This window comes from Heterodontus francisci, chromosome 15, assembly GCF_036365525.1.
Source record: "Heterodontus francisci isolate sHetFra1 chromosome 15, sHetFra1.hap1, whole genome shotgun sequence".
In the NCBI taxonomy this organism is placed as follows: Eukaryota; Metazoa; Chordata; class Chondrichthyes; order Heterodontiformes; family Heterodontidae; genus Heterodontus; species Heterodontus francisci.
In genome coordinates this window covers 101,814,327-101,835,529 of record NC_090385.1, presented here as the reverse complement: position 1 = coordinate 101,835,529, position 21,203 = coordinate 101,814,327, and the positions used below count along the sequence as shown (strand labels likewise).

Here is a 21,203-nt window from a genome sequence, read left to right as displayed (position 1 = left end):
TACTACGTGTGCTGGTTCCCCTTTATCTACATCCTCAAAAAAACTCTCATAAATTTGTCAGAGAATTTCCCTTTAGTAAAACCATGTTGACTGTCTGATCGTACTATGATATTCTCAGTGCATTGTTAAAATTTCCTTAGTAAAAGATACCAGCATTTTCCCAACAATTGATGTCAGGATAGCTGGCCTGTAGTTGCTTCTTTTCTCTCTCCCTCCTTTCTTAAATAGTGGTGTTACATTTGTTAAGTTCCAGTCTGCTAGGACTGTTTCAGCCCACCATGGCCGCTGCTAATTCACGCACTGCTTGACTCTTTCGTGGAACCCCCCGGAAGGCCTGTTCCAGACCCTAGTTTGAAATACACTTTATTCTTTGGGATGTGAGCGTCGCTGGGAAGGCCAGCATTTGTTGCACGTCCCTAATTGCCCTTGAGATGGTGGTGAGCCGTTGCCTTGAATTGCTGCAGTCCATCTAGTGTAGGTACACCCACCGTGCTACTCGGGAAGGGAGTTCCAGGTTTCTAATCCAGCGAAAGTGAAGGAATGGCGATATAGTTCCGCGTGAGATGGTGCGTGACTTAGAGGAGAACTTGCTGTTGGTGGTTGTCCCGTGCATCTGCTCCGCTTGTCCTTCTGGGTGGTGCAGGTCGTGGGTTTGGAAGGTGCTGTTGCAGGAGGCTTGGCGAGTTGCTACAGTGCATCTTGTAGATGGTGCACACTGCTGCCACTGTGTCTGTGGTAGAGGCAGTGAATATTGAAGGTGGTGGATTGGCTGCAGATCAAGCTTTGTCCTGGGCGGTGACTAGCGTCTTGAGTGTTGGATCTGCATACATCCAGACGAATGGAGAATTTTTTTTTATTCTTTCATGGGATGTTGGCATCGCTGGTAAGGCCATTTCAGAGGGCATTTAAGAGTCAACCACATTGCTGTGGATCTGGAGTCACATGTAAGTCAGACCAGGTGAGGACAGCAGATTTCCTTCCCTAAAGGACATTAGTGAACCAGATGGGTTTTTACAACAATATATGATAGTTTCATGACACCATTACTGAGACTAGCTTTCAATTCCAGATTTTTATTAATTAATTGAACTTATTAATTAATTGCATTTAAATTCCACCAGCTGCTGTGGTTACCAGTTCAGTGACATTACCACTGCACCACTGTCTCACTCTGTATTCCAACACACTTCTCACTTGTGCCTTGTAGATGGTGGGCAGACTTTGGAGAATCAGCAGGTGAGTTACTTGCTGCAGAATTCCCAGCCTTTGACCTGTTCTTGTAGCCGCAGTATTTATATGGCTCCACCAGTTAAGTTTCTGGTGACTAGTAACCCCCCAGGACAATGATTTTGGGGATGTTGGGGGCAGCGCAGTGGTTAGCACCGCAGCCTCACAGCTCCAGCGACCCGGGTTCAGTTCTGGGTACTGCCTGTGCAGAGTTTGCAAGTTCTCCCTGTAACCACGTGGGTGTCCGCCGGGTGCTCCAGTTTCCTCCCACAGCCAAAGACTTGCAGGTTGATAGGTAAATTGGCCATTGTAAATTGCCCCAAGTGTAAGTAGGTGGTAGGAGAATTGAGGGAAGGTGGGGATGTGGTAGGGAATATGGGATTAATGTAGGATTAGTATCAATCGGTGGTTGATGGTCGGCACAGACGCGGTGGGCCGAAGGGCCTGTTTCAATGCTCTATCTCTCTATGACTCTATGAATTCAGTGATGGTAATGCTGTTGAATGTCAAGGGAGATGGTTAGATTCTCCGTTGTTGGAGATGGTCATTTCCTGGCACTTGTGTGGCGCGAATGTTATTTACCACTTATTAGTTCAAGCCTGAATGTTACCTCGGTTGTGCTGCATCTGGACATGAGTTTCAGTATCTGAGCAGTCGCAAATGGTGCTGAACCTTGTGCAATCATCAGCGAACATCCCCATTTATGACCTTATGATGGAGGGAAGGTCATTGATGGTTCAGCCTGGGACACTACCCTGAGCAACTCCTGCAGTGATGTCCTGGGACTGAGCTGATTGACCTCCAACAACCACAACCATCTTTCTTTGTGCTAAATAGTGGAGAGTGTTCCTCAATTTTACCAAATACTTTGAACACTTTTCGTCTGTAGTTTTACCCATTAACAGTTCTGCCTAGTTTACTGTGGTCAATTTCTGCCACATTCCTTCAGAGTCTGCATTAACTAAATTTACAACCTTGGTTTCAGTCACAAACCAAATATTGAACTCAGTCATCTTTGCTTTTAGCTGCGTGTTCCTTTACCCTTGGATTGTTGACTCTTTTCTCATTATCACTAAATCTAGTCTGGCCTGTCTCTTGTTGGTTCAAGGACATATTGCTCCAGAAAACACTTTTATACCCTCAAATGTGCAGCCTTTAGGATTCGAGCTGTCTGCTTCTCTCAGTCATTGTCAAAAGGTGAGACTAATGTTTGTGTATACCCTATAATAGAACCAGACAACACAAAAGGAGGTCATTCAGCCCATTGTGCCTGTGCCAGCTCTTTGAAAGAGCTGTCCAATTAGTTTCACTTGCCCTGCTCTTTCCCCTTAGCACTCCAATTTTTTCCTTTTCAAGTATTTATCCAATTCCTCTTTGAAAGCTACTATTGAATCTGCTTCCACCGCCCTTGCAGGCAGTATATTTCAGATCATCAACTCTCTGTTTAAAAAAAAAAGTTCTCAACTTCCCTGTCATTATTGAGTAGTTGTAATGGAGACTTTAATTATCCTAATATAAACTGGGATAGTAATAGTGTAGAGGGGAAGAGTTTCTGAAGTGTGTTCAGGAAAATTTTCCAGATCACTGTTTCCAGTCCAAAGAGGAAGGAGGCATTGCTGGATCTGGCTCTAAGAATTGAGGAGGGACAAATGGGTCATGTGGCAGTAGGAGGACATTTTGGAGATAGTGATCTTGGTATAGTAAGATTTAGGTTGGCTATGGAAAAGAACAAAGAGGAATCTAGAGTAAAAAATAATTAATTGGGGGCGGGCCAATTTCAATGGGGTGAGAACAGATATGGCCCAGGTAAATTGGAATCAAAGATTGTCAGGCAAAACTGTAACAGAACAATGGGCTGCTTTTAAAGTGGAGGTAGCTTGGATACAGTCGAGGTACATTCCCATGGGGGGAATGATAGGACAGACAAATCCGGAGCTCCCTGGATGACGAAAGAGATAGAGAGCAAGATGAATCAGAAAAACGGTGTATATAACAGTAGAAGGTTCAGAGGGGTAGTGAAAAAAGGAATGAGCAACAAAGAGAGAGTATGAGAAGAGACTGGCAGGCAACATAAAAGGGAATCAGCAAGAGTTTTCCATAGGCATGTAAATAGTAAAAGGGGAGATGTTGTCGTGATAATGTTGCAGGACCAGTAATCCAGAGTCCCAGGATAATGCTTTGGGATGCAGGTTCAAATCTCTCCACAGCAGCTGGTAGAATTTAAATTCAATTAATTATTTGGAATTGAAAGTTAATCTCAGTGAATGGTTCCATGAAGCTATCACCAATTGTCAAAAAACCCATCTGGTTCACAAATGTCCTTCAGGGAAGGGAATCTGCCGTCCCTACCTGGTCTGGCCTTTGTGGCTGTTAACCGTCTTTTGAAATGGCCTACCAAGCAATTCAGTTGTCGAGGGCAGTTCGGGATGGGCAACAAATAATGACCATTCCAGTGATGCCCACATCCCATGAAAGAATATTTCTAAAAAATGGCTGAGTTTGTGGACATCACGACCACTAGATGGCGCAGTACTGACAACTGCAGCCTAATCGACTGAAATGTCACTGTCTGCGACATCTCAGGCAGCTGCCAGTAATAAAGATGGTGCTGTTCAATTTGACACAAAGAATTGAACCTAAACCACCTCATCACTTAATGGCCGCGATTGCTGCCTCCGCACGCACCCCCTCAACAGCCTTGGTAACGCCTCAATAGCCGCATTCCATTTCCTGCTCCATCCCACAATCACCGCTTCTTTTCCCTGCTCTCTCCCACGCCCGCCTTCTCGTCACTTCATCCCGCTGTTCTCTACTGCGCCTGTCTGCTTGCCGCTCACTGCCTGGAGAAGCGGCGGGGGGAAGAGCGAGCGGGGTGCTAAGTGGCGAGGTGGGAAACGAGTGGCAAGCACTTGGGAGCGGCGAGCAGGTGGGCGCAGGAGAGAACAGTGGGAGGGGGAAGGCAAAAGAAGCTGCGATTGAGGTGCCTAATACAGGAGGGAGCAGGGATGAGAAGCACGATTTGAGGTGCCGAATGCGGGAGGGGTAGGGTACTGTTGGAGGGGATGGAGGTAGCGATTGTGGACACTCAGGACTTCATTACGTGGTGACGTTGCCACACGCGACAACATTTGCAAGCTGGCAAATGTTCGGATGCACTGATGAAGTCAGCAATCCTCTGCGCATGCTCTGCATTATCAGGAGACACTCTGTTTCAAAAAAAAGAGTAGGGTCGATTAGGGACCAAAAAGGGAATCTGTTAGGATCAGGTGAGGAGGGGTAGCAAGGTTCCCCTCTTGTTTGGCTGCAACATGGTTTGTTCTTTAATAAGGTGGATGCACTTTTATTTTTTACCTGTGTTGTGAGCGTAAGGAACCAATCGGACAAGTTTTCTTGATTTTAAACATGAGTTTATTGTACTTAAAAATCTAAATCCGATCAAGATAAAATAATAAAACTGCATCATACTTTCACTCACACACACGAGAATTAGATTAGATTAGAGATACAGCACTGAAACAGGCCCTTCGGCCCACCGAGTCTGTGCCGACCATCAACCACCCATTTATACTAATCCTACATTCCTACCAAACATCCCCATCTGTCCCTATATTTCCCTACCACCTACCTACACTAGTGACAATTTATAATGGCCAATTTACCTACCAACCTGCAAGTCTTTTGGCTTGTGGGAGGAAACCGGAGCACCCGGAGAAAACCCACGCAGACACAGGGAGAACTTGCAAACTCCACACAGGCAGTGCCCAGAATCGAACCCGGGTCCCTGGAGCTGTGAGGCTGCAGTGCTAGCCACTGCGCCACTGTGCCGCCCACAATCTCGCACACAAGCAGGTTACAGAGTGATCAGCGATAGTTGGGTGGATTGGAGTCCAGAACAAGTAAAAAAAAAAATAGAGTCTGTAGGGTCGGGTAATTCCGTTGTCTTCTGCCTGAAGTTGCGATCTTGATGTCTTTGGCCAGTCGAAGTGCACTTTGTGGTTGGCCCACCTGGCTCAGGGCTTTCTTGGACACAGAATTATAGGTGGCTTTCTTTACCTGGGGTTTCTGTCTGCAGCAATCTGTAGACTTGCATGGTTCATAGTTGCAGACGGTTCCCAAACTTGTGATGTTATCTGCAGAGAGCGAGAGAGACACAGCCCCACTGGGTTTCTGCCTGGTTAGCACTCAAAGCTTGTCTGCTTCAAAGTCTCAGGAGTTTGTCTGCTCTGCGTAACAAAACTCCCAGTTTTACACAGCCTGGGGAGACTGTCGCATCTGGAATTAAAAGTCAGTCTAACGGTGACAGCAAAAACAATTTTCAATTGTTGTAAAAACCTATCTGGTTCACTAATGTCCTTGAGAGAAGGAAATCTGCTGTCCTTACCTGGTCTGGCCTACATGTGATTCCAGACCCAAAGCAATGTTGTTGACTCTTAAATGGACTAGCAAGCCACTTAGTTCAAGGGCAATTAGGGATGGGCAATATATGCTGGCCGAGCCAGTGACACTCACATCCCACAAACGAATAAAAAAAAGATAGTTCTCGCAATCTCCTTTGTTTTTAATGAGGTTGATGGTCTAAAACCAAAGCCCATCTCAGGTAGCATTGTCAGCATTTACCACCTGGAGGGATGTCTCCACTTGTGAATGCTTCAAGATGGCTTTGAATGTCCCGCTAAGGTGGGTGATATGGATCATCCACTCAGTTAGCCAAGGCATTGTCCTGGGTGGGATTCTTGTTAAACATGTATCTCCAATTCAGTATCCTGGAATGAGGTATTTCAGACGCAAATTGTAATGGCCATCGTGGCTGCCAGCTTTTTATAAAGTTAACTGTAGGATCCCAACTTTTTTTTAATAAAGTTAACTGTAGGATCCCAGCTCCTTTTATTATAAAGTTAACTGTAGGATCCCAGCTCCTTTTATTATAAAGTTAACTGTAGGATCCCAGCTCCTTTTTATAAAGTTAACTGTAGGATCCCAGCTCTTTTATTATAAAGTTAACTGTAGGATCCCAGCTCTTTTATTATAAAGTTAACTGTAGGATCCCAGCTCTTTTATTATAAAGTTAACTGTAGGATCCCAGCTCTTTTATTATTAAGTTAACTGTAGGATCCCAGCTCTTTTATTATAAAGTTAACTGTAGGATCCCAGCTCCTTTTATTATAAAGTTAACTGTAGGATCCCAGCTCTTTTATTATAAAGTTAACTGTAGGATCCCAGCTCCTTTTTATAAAGTTAACTGTAGGATCCCAGCTCTTTTATTATTAAGTTAACTGTAGGATCCCAGCTCTTTTATTATAAAGTTAACTGTAGGATCCCGGCTTTTTTTTTTAAGTTTAATGTAGGTTTCCAACTAATGAATTAAAAAAATCCTCATTTGGCATTGCATGTTTTCTTGATACTGTGCAAGGAGACAGAGGGCATGGCTGAGGCACAAAATGAGCACTTTTCATCTGTCTTTATAAAGGAAGAAGATGCTGCCAAATTCATTGTGAAAGAGGGGGTATTTGAGATAATGGATGGGCTAAACATTGATAAAGAGGAGTTATTTTGCTGGCAGTACTTAAATTTGATCAGTCACCAGGACTGGATAAGATGCAACCGAGGATACTACTCGAAGTAAGGGTGTACAGGCTTTGCCATAATCTTCCAAACGTTGTTAGATCCAGGGGTAGTCCAAAGGACTGGAGAATTGCAAATGTTGCACCCTTCTACAGAAGAGAGGGTAAGGATAAGACGAGCAGCTACATATCAGTCAGTTTAACCTCAGTAGTGGGAAATATTTAGAAACAATTCGGGACAGAATTAAGTCATTTGGACAAATGTAGATTAATTAAGGAAAGCTAGCAAATATTTGTTGAGGGCAAAGCATATGTAACTAATTTGCTTGAGTTTTTTGATGTAACTAAGACAGTTGGTGAGGGGTAATGTGATTTATATGGACTTCTAAAAGGCTTTTGATAAAGTGCCACAAAACAGGCTTGTCAGCAAAGTTGAAGCCCAGGGAATAAAAGGGACAGTGGCAGCATGGGCTTGAAGTTGGCTGAGTGACAGGAAACTGAGTAGTGGTGAACAGTTGTTTATCGGACTGGAAGAAGGTATACAATGGGGGTTAGCCCGGGGTTGGTGTTGGGGCCGCTGCTTTTCTTGATCTATATTAAGGACCGAGACTTGGGCGTACAAGGCACAATTTCAAAATTTGCAGGTGGCACAAACCTTGAAAATATTGTGAGGAGGATAGTGATGGACTTCAAGATGATGTTGACAGGCTGGTGAAATGGGCAGACACATGCCAAATAGAATTTAATGCAGAGAAGTGTGAAATTATATATTTTAGTAGGAAGAATGAGGAGAGGCAATGCAAAATAAAGGATACAATCCCAAATGGGGTGCAGAAGCAGATGTTATGTGCACAAATCATTGAAAGTGACAGTAAAATAAAAGCAAAATACTGCAGATGTTGGAAATCTGAAATAAAAACAAGAAATGCTGGAAATACTCAGCAGGTCTGGCAGCATCTGTGGTGAGAGAAGCAGAATTAATGTTTCAAGTTAGTGACCCTTCATCAGAACAGACCTGAAACATTAACTCTGCTTCTCTCTCCATGGATGCTGCCAGACCTGCTGAGTCCAGCATTTCTTGTTTTTATTTATTATTGAAAGTGACAGGGTAGGTTGAAAAAGCAGTTAATAAGGCATATGTGATCCTGGGCTTTATAAAAACAAGGAGGTTATGGTGAACCTTTATAAAACACTGGTTCAGTATGAACTGGAGTTTTATGTACATATGTTTTTTTATTCGTTCATGGGATGTGGGTGTTACTGGCCAGACCAGCATTTATTGCCCATCCTTCATTGCCCTTGAGAAGGTGGTGGTGAGCTGCCTTCTTGAACCGCTGCAGTCCATGTGAGGTCGGGACACCCACAGTGCTGTTAGGAAGGGAGTTCCAGGATTTTGACCCAGCGACAGTGAAGGAACGGCGATATAGTTCCAAGTCAGGATGGTGTGTGACTTGGAGGGGAACTTGCAGGCGGTGGTGTTCCCATGCATTTGCTGCTCTTGTCCTTCTAGGTGGTAGAGGTCGCGGGTTTGGAAGGTGCTGTCGAAAGGGCCTTGGTGCATTGCTGCAGTGCATCTTGTAGGTGGTACACACTGCTGCCACTGTGCGTCAATGGTGGAGGGAGTGAATGTTTAAAGTGGTGGATGGGGTGCCAATTAAGCAGGCTGCTTTGTCCTGGATGGTGTTGAGCTTCTTGAGTGTTGTTGGAGCTGCACCCATCCAGGCAAGTGGAGAGTATTCCATCACACTACTGATTTGTGATGTGCCTAATACGCACTTACTCTTAAAGAATCTGCGGAATCATATTGGTGAAAGCTATATCGATATTTTATTCACAGACTAAGTCATCAAGTACAAGCTCTCACTACTTGCACAGTATCAAAACTCATCAAAGTACAAGTTCTCACTACTTGTACAGTATACTACCCGTCAAGACACGAGGTGGTCAGTCTCAGACTTGCGGCTGCTGTTCTGTTCTCTGAGCCCCTGGCTTGGTATCTTCTCGAGTGTTCTTCCCCGGGGTTCTCGTACCTTCCTCAGTTTCAGTCAGGGGTTAAATCTGGTTTCCAAGACCCTCCCCTCTTACTTACTCATAGGGGTCTGGTATAATGGCATAATGGTAATTCCTTATTTGGCTCAGTGAGAACCTGTTCAGAGCTTCACAGTTTCTCATTACGTACTGAGTCGGATCTTATCTAGTATCCATGACGACCCCCATTATCTGCTACATGAAAGACAGGGTCTGGTATCATCAATATGTCTTATCTATACTGTTTACAATTCCTCGGCCATCTGTGTGCTGTGGCCCCGTTCTACTCATACCCCCTTTGTTTTAACACGTTATTTATTGTTGTGTGACGAGCCCATTTGTTTTAACTTAAGTTTTTGTGTTTTACTGGGTCTACACTTGTGCCTTGTAGATTGTGGACAGGCTTTGGGGAGTCAGGAGGTGGGTTACTTGCTGCAGAATTCCCAGCCTCTGACCTGCTCTTATAGCCAAAGTATTTATGTAGCTGGTCCAGTTCAGTTTCTGGTCAATGGTAACCCCCAGGATATTGATAGTGGGGGTTTCAGCAATGGTTGCCAATTTATGTCAAGGAGAGATGGTTAGATTCCCTCTTGTTGGAGATGATCATTGCCCGGCGTGAATGTTACTTGACACTTATCAGCCTAAGCCTGGATTTGTCCAGGTCTTGCTGCATAAGGACATGGGCACACATTGGAGAAGCTGTGTCTGTTCTCCTTGGGGAAGAGAAGGTTGAGAGGAGATTTGATGGCGGTGTTCAAAATTATGGATGGAGTGGGGTGTGGGTAGATAGGGAGAAAATGTTCCCATTGACACAAGTGTCGAGAATCAGAGGGCACTGACTTAAGGTGATGAGCAAAAGAACCAATAACAGGATAAGGAAAAACATTTTTACGCAGCGAGTGATTGGAATCTGGAATGCACTGCCTGAGAGCGTGGTGGAGGCAGGTTCAATCAGGGCTTTCAGAAGGGATTGGATAATTATCTGAAGAGAAAAAATTTGTAGGGCTGTAGGCTAAAGGCAGGGGAGGGAGACTAGTTCAGTTTCTCTTGCAGTGAGCTGGCACAGACAGAATGGGTCGATTTGCCACCTGTGCTGTAACCATTCTATGTGAATATATTTCTTGTGTAGACTGGACCAAGAGCTTGACTTCATCTTATCGCAGCAGAAGGAACTGGAAGACCTTCTGGCACCTCTGGAGCAATCGGTCAGGGACCAACACGGCACCATTTACCTGCAGCATGCCGATGAAGAGCGAGAGCACACGTGAGTGTCAGGTGTTTGTGTTCAGGGCCATGTGTATCACAGGGTTAAATGAAGAGTAAACCTTCCACTATACTCCCAGGACAAATGCAGCACAGCTTAGATACAGAGTAAAGCTCCCTCGACATTGTCCCCATCAAACACTCCCAGGGCAAGTACAGCATGGGAAGGGAGGGAGGGTGAGAGGTGGGGAAGGGAGGGAGGGTGAGAGGTGGGGAAGGGAGGGAGGGTGAGAGGTGGGGAAGGGAGGGAGGGTGAGAGGTGGGGAAGGGAGGGAGGGCGAGAGGTGGGGAAGGGAGGGAGGGCGAGAGGTGGGGAAGGGAGGGAGGGCGAGAGGTGGGGAAGGGAGGGAGGGCGAGAGGTGGGGAAGGGAGGGAGGGCGAGAGGTGGGGAAGGGAGGGAGGGCGAGAGGTGGGGAAGGGAGGGAGGGCGAGAGGTGGGGAAGGGAGGGAGGGCGAGAGGTGGGGAAGGGAGGGAGGGCGAGAGGTGGGGAAGGGAGGGAGGGCGAGAGGTGGGGAAGGGAGGGAGGGCGAGAGGTGGGGAAGGGAGGGAGGGCGAGAGGTGGGGAAGGGAGGGAGGGCGAGAGGTGGGGAAGGGAGGGAGGGCGAGAGGTGGGGAAGGGAGGGAGGGCGAGAGGTGGGGAAGGGAGGGAGGGCGAGAGGTGGGGAAGGGAGGGAGGGCGAGAGGTGGGGAAGGGAGGGAGGGCGAGAGGTGGGGAAGGGAGGGAGGGCGAGAGGTGGGGAAGGGAGGGAGGGCGAGAGGTGGGGAAGGGAGGGAGGGCGAGAGGTGGGGAAGGGAGGGAGGGCGAGAGGTGGGGAAGGGAGGGAGGGCGAGAGGTGGGGAAGGGAGGGAGGGCGAGAGGTGGGGAAGGGAGGGAGGGTGAGAGGTGGGGAGGAGGGGTGGGGTAGGAGAGGGAGGGGAGTGGAGAAGTGGTGGGGGGGGGAAGAGAGGTGGGGGAAGGACACGGGGAGGGGAGGGGAAGAGGTGGGGACGGCCCTCAGTTCAGTTCAGTTCCTGTTCTCTGTTCTGAACTGATGGTGGGACAGTGTCAGGATGTTAGAATTGACCTAGACAGGGGAGATCCTCTTGATCACTACTGTCCTCTTCTCCCTGTCACCTACCCTGCTGAAAGTAAAAGGTCAAGTGTGACTGTTCTGTGTTGCTGTCTAGTTATAAGTTGGCGGAGAATATTGATGCACAGCTGAAGAGGATGGCCCAGGATCTGAAGGAAATTATCCAACATCTCAACACCACCAGCAGCTCCTCTGAGATCAGCGATCCAGTAAGTGGATGCAGTGTTAGCTGATATAGAATTTACAGTTTGAATGAATCTATTCAGTCCATCAGACTGCTGGTGCTAGTTCGTCACTTAGAGCTGTTAACTCTAGTCTCTTTTCCATGCCCATTTGCTTGTTGTCTTATATTCCTTTTGAAATCCTTGAAATGTTGGTCTTTCCCCCAACAGTCTGTTGAGGTGGGGTTCCATGTTAGAGTGTCAGTCATACAGCACAGAAACAGCCCCTTCGGCCCATCGTGTCTGTGCCAGCCATCAAGCACCTATCTGTTCTCATCCCTAGTTCCAGCACTTGGCCCTTAGCCTTGCATGCTATGGCATTTCAAGTGCTCATCTAAATACTTCTTCAATGTGATGGTTCCTGCCTCTACCACCCCTTCAGGCAGTGTGTTCCAGATTCCAACCACCCTCAGAGAAAATTTTTTTTTCTCAAATCCTCTCTAAGTCCCCTGCCCCCTGGTTATTGATCCTTCTGCTAAGGGAAAAAGTTTCTTGCTATCTACCCTATCAATGCCCCTCATAATTTTGTATACCTCAATCCAGTCCCCCCTCAGCCTCCTGTGCTCTAAAGAAAACAACCCTAGCCTTTTCAGTCTCTCTTCATTGCTGAAATGCTCCAACCCAGACAACATCCTGGTGAATCTCCTTTGCACCCTCTCCAGTGCAATCACATCCTTCCTATAGTGTGGTGACCAGAACTGTACACAGTACTCCAGCTGTGGCCTAACTAGCGTTTTATACAGCTCCCTGCATAACCTCCCTGTTCTTATATTCTGTGCCTCGGCTAACAAAGGCAAGTATCCCATATGCCTTCCTAACCACCTTATCTACCTGTGCTGCTGCCTTCAGTGATCTATGGACAAGTACACCAAGGTCCCTCTGACCCTCTGTACTTCCTAGGGTCCTACCATCCATTGTATATTCCCTTGCCTTGTTAGTCCTCCCAAGGAGGATTGGGAGCAGTTTAGAATTCAGCAAAGGAGGACATAGGGATTGATTAAGAAGGGGAAAATAGAGTATGAGAGTAAGCTTGCAGGGAACAGAAAAACTGACTGTAAAAGTTTCTATAGATTTGTGAAGAGAAACAGATTAGTGAAGACAAATGTGGGTCCCTTACAGTCAGAAACGGGAATTTATCATGGGGAACAAAGAAATGGCAGACCAATTAAATGCATACTTTGGTTCTGTCTTCACAAAGGAGGACACAAACTACCTCCCAGAAATGTTGGGAAACATAGGGTCTAGTGAGAAGGAGGAACTGTATGAAATCAATATTAGTAGGGAAATGGTGTTCGGAAAATTGATGGGATTGAAGGCCGATAAATCCCCAGGCCTGATGATCTACATCCCAGAGTACTTAAGGAAGTGGCCCGAGAAATAGTAGATACATTGGTCATTTTTCAAAATTCTATAGACTCTGGAACAGTTCCAACAGATTAGAGGGTAGCTAATGTAACCCCACTATTTAAAAAAGGTGGTAGAGAGATAACAAGGAATTATAGACCAGTTAGCCTGACATCAGTAGTGGGGAAAATGCTAGAGTCTATTATAAACGATGTAATAGCAGAGCACTTGGAAAACAATGACAGGATCGGACAAATTCAACATGGATTTACGAAAGGAAAATCATGCTTGACAAATTTACTGGAATTTTTTGAGGATGTAACTAGAAACATAAGGGAGAACCAGTGGATGTGGTGTATTTGGATTTTGAGAAGGCTTTCGATAAGGTCCAACATAAGAGATTAGTGTGCAGAATTAAAGCACATGAGATTGAGGGTAAGGTACTACATGGATAGAGAACTGGTTGGCAGACAGGAAACAAAGAGTAGGAATAAATAGGTCTTTTTCCGAGTGGCATGCAGTGACTCGTGGGATCAGTGCTAGGACCCCAGCTATTCACAATATATATTAATGATGTAGATGAGGGAATTAAATGTAATATATCCAAGTTTGCAGACTACATAAAGCTGGGTGGGAGTGTGAGCTGTGAGGAGGATGCAGAGAAGCTCCAGTGTGATTAGGACAGGTTGAATGAGTGGGAAAATACATTGCAGATGCAGTATAATGTGGATAAATGTGAGGTTATCCACTTTGGTGGCAAAAACAGAAAGGCAGATTTTATCTGAACAGCAATAGATTGGGAAAGGGGGAGATGCAGCGAGACCTGGGTGTCTTGCACCAGTCGCTGAAAGTAGCATGCAGGTGCAGCAGGCAGTTAAGAGGAAAATGGTATGTTGGCCTTCATAGCGAGAGGATTCCACATCTGGAGTATTGTGTGCAGTTTTGGTCTCCTTATCTGAGTAAGGTGTTCTTGCTGTGGAGGGAGTGCAGCGAAGGTTCACCAGACTCATTCCTGGGATGGCAGGATTGATGTATGAAGAGAGATTGGGTCAATTAGGCTTGTATTTGCTAGAGTTTAAAGGAATGAGAGGGGATCTCATAGAAACCTACAAAATTCTAACAGGACTGGACAGACTAGATGCAGGAAGGATGTTCCTGATGACAGAGGAGTCCAGGACCAGGGGTCACAGTCCAAGGATAAGGGGTAAGCCATTTAAGAATGAGATGAACTTCACCCAGAGAGTGGTGAACCTGTGGAATTCTCTACCACGGAAAGCAGTTGAGGCCAAATCATTGAATATATTCAAGAAAGAGTTAGATATAGTTCTTGGGGCTAAAGGGATCAAGGGATACGGGGAGAAAGCGGGAACAGAGTACTGAGTTTGTATGCTCAGCCATGATCGTATTGAATGGCGGAGCAGGTTAGAGGGGCCGAATGGCCTACTCCCTCTCCTATTTTCTATGTTTCTAATGCATCACCTCACACATCTCAGAATTAAATTCCATTTGATGCTGCTCCGCCCATCTTAACAGCCCATAATAATAAATAATAGTAATAAATGTTGTAATAACACTGGAAAAATCCCTCCATCTAACATTCCTCCATTTTTCTCCAAGTTATCAATTAACTTGCCAGTGGGGAACCGTTTTCACACATTCTCACCAGTATGCCTCACCACAGCTCGATTGATCTGATTATTAGATAAGGGGACCTTTTACTCCAGGGTGTCATGATTCCACCTCCGTCACGCCACTCGCTGTGGGGGTTGGGGGGGGGCCTCTCGCTGTGTGTCACTAATGTCCGGGGGGGGCCACTCGGTGTGTGTGTCTCTAATGTCGGGGGGGCCACTTGTGTGTGTCTGTAATGTCGGGGGGGCCACTCGGTGTGTGTGTCTCTAATGTCGGGGGGCCTCTCGGGGTGTGTGTCTCTAATGTCGTGGGGGCCACTCGGTGTGTGTGTCTCTAATGTCGGGGGGGCCACTCGGTGTGTGTGTGTCTCTAATGTCGGGGGGGCCACTCGGGGTGTGTGTCTCGAATGTCGGGGGGGCCTCTCGGTGTGTGTGTCTCTAATGTCGGGGGGGCCTCTCGGTGTGTGTGTCTCTAATGTCGGGGGGGCCTCTCGGTGTGTGTGTCTCTAATGTCGGGGGGGCCTCTCGGTGTGTGTGTCTCTAATGTCGGGGGGGGGCCACTCTGTGTGTGTGTCTCTAATGTCGGGGGGGGGGCCACTCGGTGTGCGTGTCTCTAATGTCGGGGGGGCCTCTCTGTGTGCGTGTCTCTAATGTCGGGGGGGCCCACTCGGTGTGTGTGTGTCTCTAATGTCGGGGGGGCCTCTCGGTGTGTGTGTCTCTAATGTCGGGGGGCGGCCTCTCGGTGTGTGTGTCGAATGGCAGGGAAATCCTGACAGTTGTGGTCCAATCACAGGAACATCCTTCACATCTAAGGGTCCATTGGGTGACCCCATGTGTCTTGCTCTGCAGCAGAGTCCCAATACCATCATTACAAACTACCACATGGTAATTATTTCTCAGAATAAGGCCATTCCGCCCACCAGTTCCATTCCCATGTTTATGCTCCGCGTGAGCCTGTTTCCACCCCGGTTCATCTAACTCTGCACTGAATGTCCTTCTATTCCTTAATCTTCCTGTTTTTCTAGATTCCCCTGAGTTGTGTCTGTGCTGTTTACCGCAGCTTCTCCTTGTGGTATTGAGTTCCACATTTTCATCACTCTTTGCTGAACAAATTTCTTGTGTATTCCCTATTCGATTTTAGTCTTTATCTTCTATTTATTTTTTAGGGTGGCGCAGTGGTTAGCACCGCAGCCTCACAGCTCCAGCGACCCGGGTTCAATTCTGGGTACTGACTGTGCGGAGTTTGCAAGTTCCCCCTGTGACCGCTTGGGTTTTCTCCGGGTGCTCCGGTTTCCTCCCACTGCCAAAGAGTTGCAGGTTGATAGGTAAATTGGCCATTATAAATTGCCCCTAGTGTAGGTGGTAGGGGAATATAGGGAAGGTGGGGATGTGGTAGGAATATGGGATTAATGTAGGATTAGTATAAATGGGTGGTTGATGGTCGGTACAGACTCGGTGGGCCGAAGGGCCTGTTTCAGTGCTGTATCTCTAAATAAATAAAATAAATTTATCACCCCTCGTTCTAGTCTCAGCTGCACGTGGAAACATTTTCTCTATGTCTACCTGCTCAAACCCTTTCATAATATTGAAGACTTTTACCAAGCCCTAGAGAAAAGAACCGCAGCCTGTTGAATCTCAGTCAATAGTTATAATCTTTCAGTTCTGGTATCATCCTCATGATTTGTTTTTTGCACCACCTTCAGTGCTTCTATATTTTTATAGAACTGTGCACAATGATTCAATTGTGGTTTAACCACAGTTCTATACAAGTTTCACATAACTTCTCTGCTTTTCAAATCTATACCTCTAGAAATGATCCCTACTGCTTTGTTGCCTTATTTTCCTGCGCCACTACTTTGTGATCTGTGTATCTACTCCCGATGCCTCTGTTCTTCTACCCCATTTACACACTTACTTTCCAAGGAGTATGTTGTCTCCTTATTCTTCCTACTAAAATGTACCACCACATACTAATCCATATAGAAGTTTTTGCCAATTACACGGCCATTCTGCAAGCTTATTAATGGCTTCCTCTATTTTGTGACAGTCTTCCTCTGTATTAAGCAAGCCCCCGATTTAGTGTCATCAAATTTTTAAATTGTACTTCCGAATCCAGAGTCCAAATCATTGACCTAAATGGTGAACCACAATGGTCCCAGCACCAGGTATGTGAGCTACAGCAAACATCAGTGGGCAGTGTGTATCCTTGTAGTTTCAGGGTGCATCGGAAGTGATGTTGACATTAATATTGGGGGTCATTGGATTGTAGACTTATTGCTCTGAGGGGTTGTGGCAAATGATCATTTTTAAATCAATATTGCAGCCAGCAGAGATCACTGGGGTAAAAAAAGATACCCTATTCTTTGAATGGCAGGTTTGCTTTGTGGAGTAAAATGTTCCTCCATTGAGTCACACTCCTTTTTTATTTCTTTGTGCTGTGTGGGTGTCACTGGCTAGGCCAGCATTTATTGCCCATCCCTAATTACCCTTGAACTGAGTGGCTTGCTAGGCAATTTCAGAGGGCATTTTAAGAGTCAGCCACATTGCTGTGGGTCTGGAGTCACATGTAGGCCAGACCAGATAAGGATAGCAGATTTCCTTGCCTAAAGGACATTAGTGAACCAGATGGATTTTTACAACAATTGACATTGGTTTTGTGGTCACCAGTAGACTAACTTTAAATTCCAGATTTATTAATTGGATTCAGATTTCACCATCTGCCGTGGTGGGATTTAAAATGTCCCCACAGCATTAGCCTAGATTCTGGATTGCTAGTCTAGTGACATTACCATTACGTCCCCCTGCCTCCCCATTCATGCGTGAAACACAAAGTAAACTGGAAGCCTCTTTAGTGTTCCCACACTGAGCCTCTTGATTACACTGCTGTCCATTGCTGTTGTTTGGTGCAGTTTATGTACAGCACTGCCATTAATGCAGGCATCAGGCAGTGTTCAAAATACAAGTTGTTTTAAGTATCACATGGTATAAGAGAAAGTGCTGCTGACATTCTCTGGGTTCCAAGCTTTATTAAATTATCATTTGGTTTCTCACTTTCCTGTTCTGTTTCAGCTGCAACAAATTTGCAAAATTCTCAATGCACACATGGATTCTCTGCAATGGATCGACCAAAGCTCAGGTACTGATTACAACTTTCTTGGGCTATCTTTAAAAAGTATCAAATACAGTATATTCAAAAGAGCCAGCAGCTCTTGAGTATTGCAGATGGTGCATACTTGGATCTGGATATGTCCTGGCTACTTTTCTCTGTTTTTCTTTATTTGATTTTCAAAAGTCTCCCGTTATCAATGTTTCCTGTGAAGCATTAACCGAGGGGGTAGCATTTTCGCCTCTGATTCAGAAGGTTGTGGGTTCAAGACCCACTCCAGAGATTTCAGCTAATGATCCAGTGTGGTACTGAGAGCGTGCTGCACAGGTGAGATCTAAGCAGAGACCTGTCTCGGGTGGACGTAAAAGATCCCATGGCACTATTTCTAAGAGCAAGGGAGTTCTCAGTCTGCTGGCCAATATTTATCTCTCAACCAACAACACAAAAAACAGATTATCCGATCACCTTCGTATTCTTGTGCATGGGAGCTGGCTGTGCATAAATTCGCAAACACTTCACTTGCAAAGCACTTTTGGATGTCCTGAGACAGTGAAAGGTGCTATATAAATACAAGTCTTTCCTCCTTTCTTGCTGCAGTCACTTCAACACAGAACTGAGGTACTCAGGGCCAACCTGCTCTTTCAAGCCTTTCAGGCTTAGAGTCATAGAGTCGTACAGCATAGAAACAGGCCCTTCAGCCCCACCACGTCCATGCCGACCATAATGCCTATCTATACTAATCCCACCTGCCTGCATTAATTCCATATCCCTCTATGCCTTGCTCATTCAAGTACCTGTCCAGATGCCTCTTAAATGTCGCTACTGTTCCTGCCTCCACCACCTCCTCAGGCAGCTCATTCCAGATACCCACTATTCTTTGTGTGAAAGATTTACCCCTTTGATCCCCTTTAAACCTCCTCCCTCTCACCTTAAATCTATGCCCTCTAGTTTTAGTCACACCTACCATGGGAAACAGACTCTGCCTATCTACCCTCTCTATGCCTCTCATAATTTTATATACCTCTATCATGTCCCCTCTCAGCCTCCTTCACTCCAGGAAAAACAGACCCAGCCTATCCAATAACTCAAGCCCTCCAAACCAGGCAACATCCTTGTGAATCTTTTCTGCACCCTCTCTAGCTTAATCACATCTTTCCTGTAGTGTGGCGACCAGAACTGCACGCAGTACTCCAAATGCGGCCTAACCAATGTTATGTACAACTGTAACCTGAGTTTGATTTACAGAGCTCCTGCAGATTTGACTATGCAGGACATGCCCCAGGGAATATTTTTGAAAAATTTTAAAGACACGATTTTGCGGGTGAGTGCTGACACCAGTTGGTGCCTGGTGAATGCCGAGGCTGGCTGGTGCCCAGGTCCTCAACCTAGTATGCTGAGATGCTGTAATTGTCCTCAGCGCTCCTGTGATGGGGATGAGCAGAATCACCAGGATTTTCACATCTATTGCCCTGCAGTGGATACTGCCAGAAAGGCAGGTTCAGGTCACCCTAATTCACCCCAAGATTCAGTATAGAACATAGAACAGTACAGCACAGTACAGGCCGTTCGGCCCACGATGTTGTGCCGAACCTTTGCCCTACTCTAGGACCAAACTACCTACATACCCTTCATACTACTATCATCCATGTACCTATCCAAGAGTCGCTTAAATTTCCCTAATGTATCTGCTGCTACTACCACCGCTGGCAGCGCATTCCACGCACCCACCACTCTCTGTGTAAAGAACCTACCTCTGACATCTCCCCGAAACCTTCCTCCAATCACCTTAAAATTATGCCCCCTGGTGATAGCCCTTTCCACCCTGGGGAAAAGTCTCTGGCTATCCACTCTATCTATGCCTCTCATCATCTTGTACCCTTCTATCAAGTCACCTCTCATCCTCCTTCGCTCCAATGAGAAAAGCCCTAGCTCCCTGAACCTTTCTTCGTAAGACATGCCCTCCAGTCCAGGCAGCATCCTGGTAAATCTCCTCTGCACCCTCTCTAAAGCTTCCACATCCTTCCTATAATGAGGCGACCAGAACTGAACACAATATTCCAAGTGTGGTCTAACCAGGGCCTTATAGAGCTGCAGCATAACCTCGCGGCCCTTAAACTCAATCCCCCGTTAATGAAAGCCAACACACCATACGCTTTCTTAACAACCCTATCAACTTGGGTGGCAACTTTGAGCAATCTATGGACATGCACCCCAAGATCCCTCTGTTCCTCCACACTACCAAGAATCCTGTCTTTAAGCCTGTATTCTGCATTCAAATTCGACCTTCCAAAATGAATCACTTCACACTTTTCCAGTTGAACTCCATCTGCCGCTTCTCAGCCCAGCTCTGCATCCTGTCAATGTCCCGTTGCAACCTACAACAGCCTTCCACACTATCCACAACTCCAGCAACCTTCTTGTCATCGGCAAACTTGCTAACCCAGCCTTCCACTTCCTCATCCAAGTCATTTATAAAAATCACAAAGAGCAGAGGTCCCAGAACAGATCCCTGTGGAACACCACTGGTCACCGAGCTCCAGGCTGAATACTTTCCATGTACTACCACCCTCTGTCTTCTATGGGCCAGCCAATTCTGTATCCAGACAGCCAACTTTCTCTGTATCCCATGCCTCCTTACTTTCTGAATGAGCCTACCATGGGGAACCTTATCAAACGCCTTGCTAAAATCCATATACACCACATCCACTGCTCTTCCTTCATCAACGTGTTTTGTCACATCTTCAAAGAATTCAATAAGGCTTGTGAGGCATGACCTGCCCCTCACAAAGCCATGCTGACTGTCTCTAATCAAACTATGCTTTTCCAAATAATCATAAATCCTGTCTCTCAGAATCCTCTCCAATAATTTGCCCACCACCGAGATAAGACTGACTGGTCTATAATTCCCAGTATCTAGACAAAATGCACTCTTTATGCTCCAGTAGAGAATGGTCACTTGCTTGCAGTAATGTGGAGATTGCCTATCAAAGTGGTCACCTGTTGGGGTTAGTATGTGCCATTCATAACACTTGGCTCTGTGACTCTTGTTAAAGAGCTGTTGTGAAAGAGAATTGATTCTGGAGTCACATTTGATGTCTGATACCACTTTACTGCCCAACTCATCCTTTCTCAAGCAGGCTTGTGTTAATTTAATGCTGATAATCTTTTTGTTTTCCCTCAGTCTTGCTGCAGAAGAAAGTGGAGGATGTCTCGAAGCAATTTGAAATGCGACGAAGGGAGCAGGAGAGGAACTGCAGAATTACATTTGACTGAATCCTGCCAGGATTTAACTTGCAGCATGAACCTGTATTTTGTTCAATAAGCTTTCATTAAAGAATCCCATTATCGCTCAGCAACTGTTAGATTGGCTGTGTAAGGGTTTCATGCCAAGTCTGGGTTTTAAAACTCATTGTAGCAGGAAGTGGAGAGTGTAGTTTTGCGTTTCTTTGAGGGAATGCTAGTGGAGGAGGTTTTGCTGAGATCAACACTCCAAGAGGAGTCATGGAGTCATTCCAGCACATAAGGAAGCCATTTGGCCCATGGAGTCTGCTCTCTGTGGAATAATCCAATCAGTCCCACTCCCTCGCTCTGTCCTTGTAGCCCTGCAATTTTATTTCCCTCAAGTGCCCATTCAATTTCCTTTTCAAATCATTCATCGTCTGCTTCCACCACCCTCGTGGGCAGTAAGTTCCAGGTTATTATCACTTGCTGCATTAAAAACATTCTTCCTCACAACCCCCCTGGCATCCCTTGC

At 46.0% G+C, this 21,203-nt stretch overlaps 1 protein-coding gene across 1 annotated transcript in view; it reads left to right on the top strand.

Annotated features, from left to right (window-relative positions):
* nup62l (nucleoporin 62 like) overlaps positions 1 to 20,801 on the top strand; it is a 144,464-nt gene extending 123,663 nt beyond the window's left edge. The window contains exons 10-13 of the mRNA XM_068047032.1: positions 9,946 to 10,080; positions 11,248 to 11,359; positions 17,413 to 17,479; positions 20,631 to 20,801. Coding sequence (XP_067903133.1) covers positions 9,946 to 10,080; positions 11,248 to 11,359; positions 17,413 to 17,479; positions 20,631 to 20,722 — 406 coding nt within the window. The 3' untranslated portion in view covers positions 20,723 to 20,801. The remainder of the gene's footprint in view (positions 1 to 9,945; positions 10,081 to 11,247; positions 11,360 to 17,412; positions 17,480 to 20,630) is intronic.
* Positions 20,802 to 21,203: the final 402 nt, after the last annotated feature.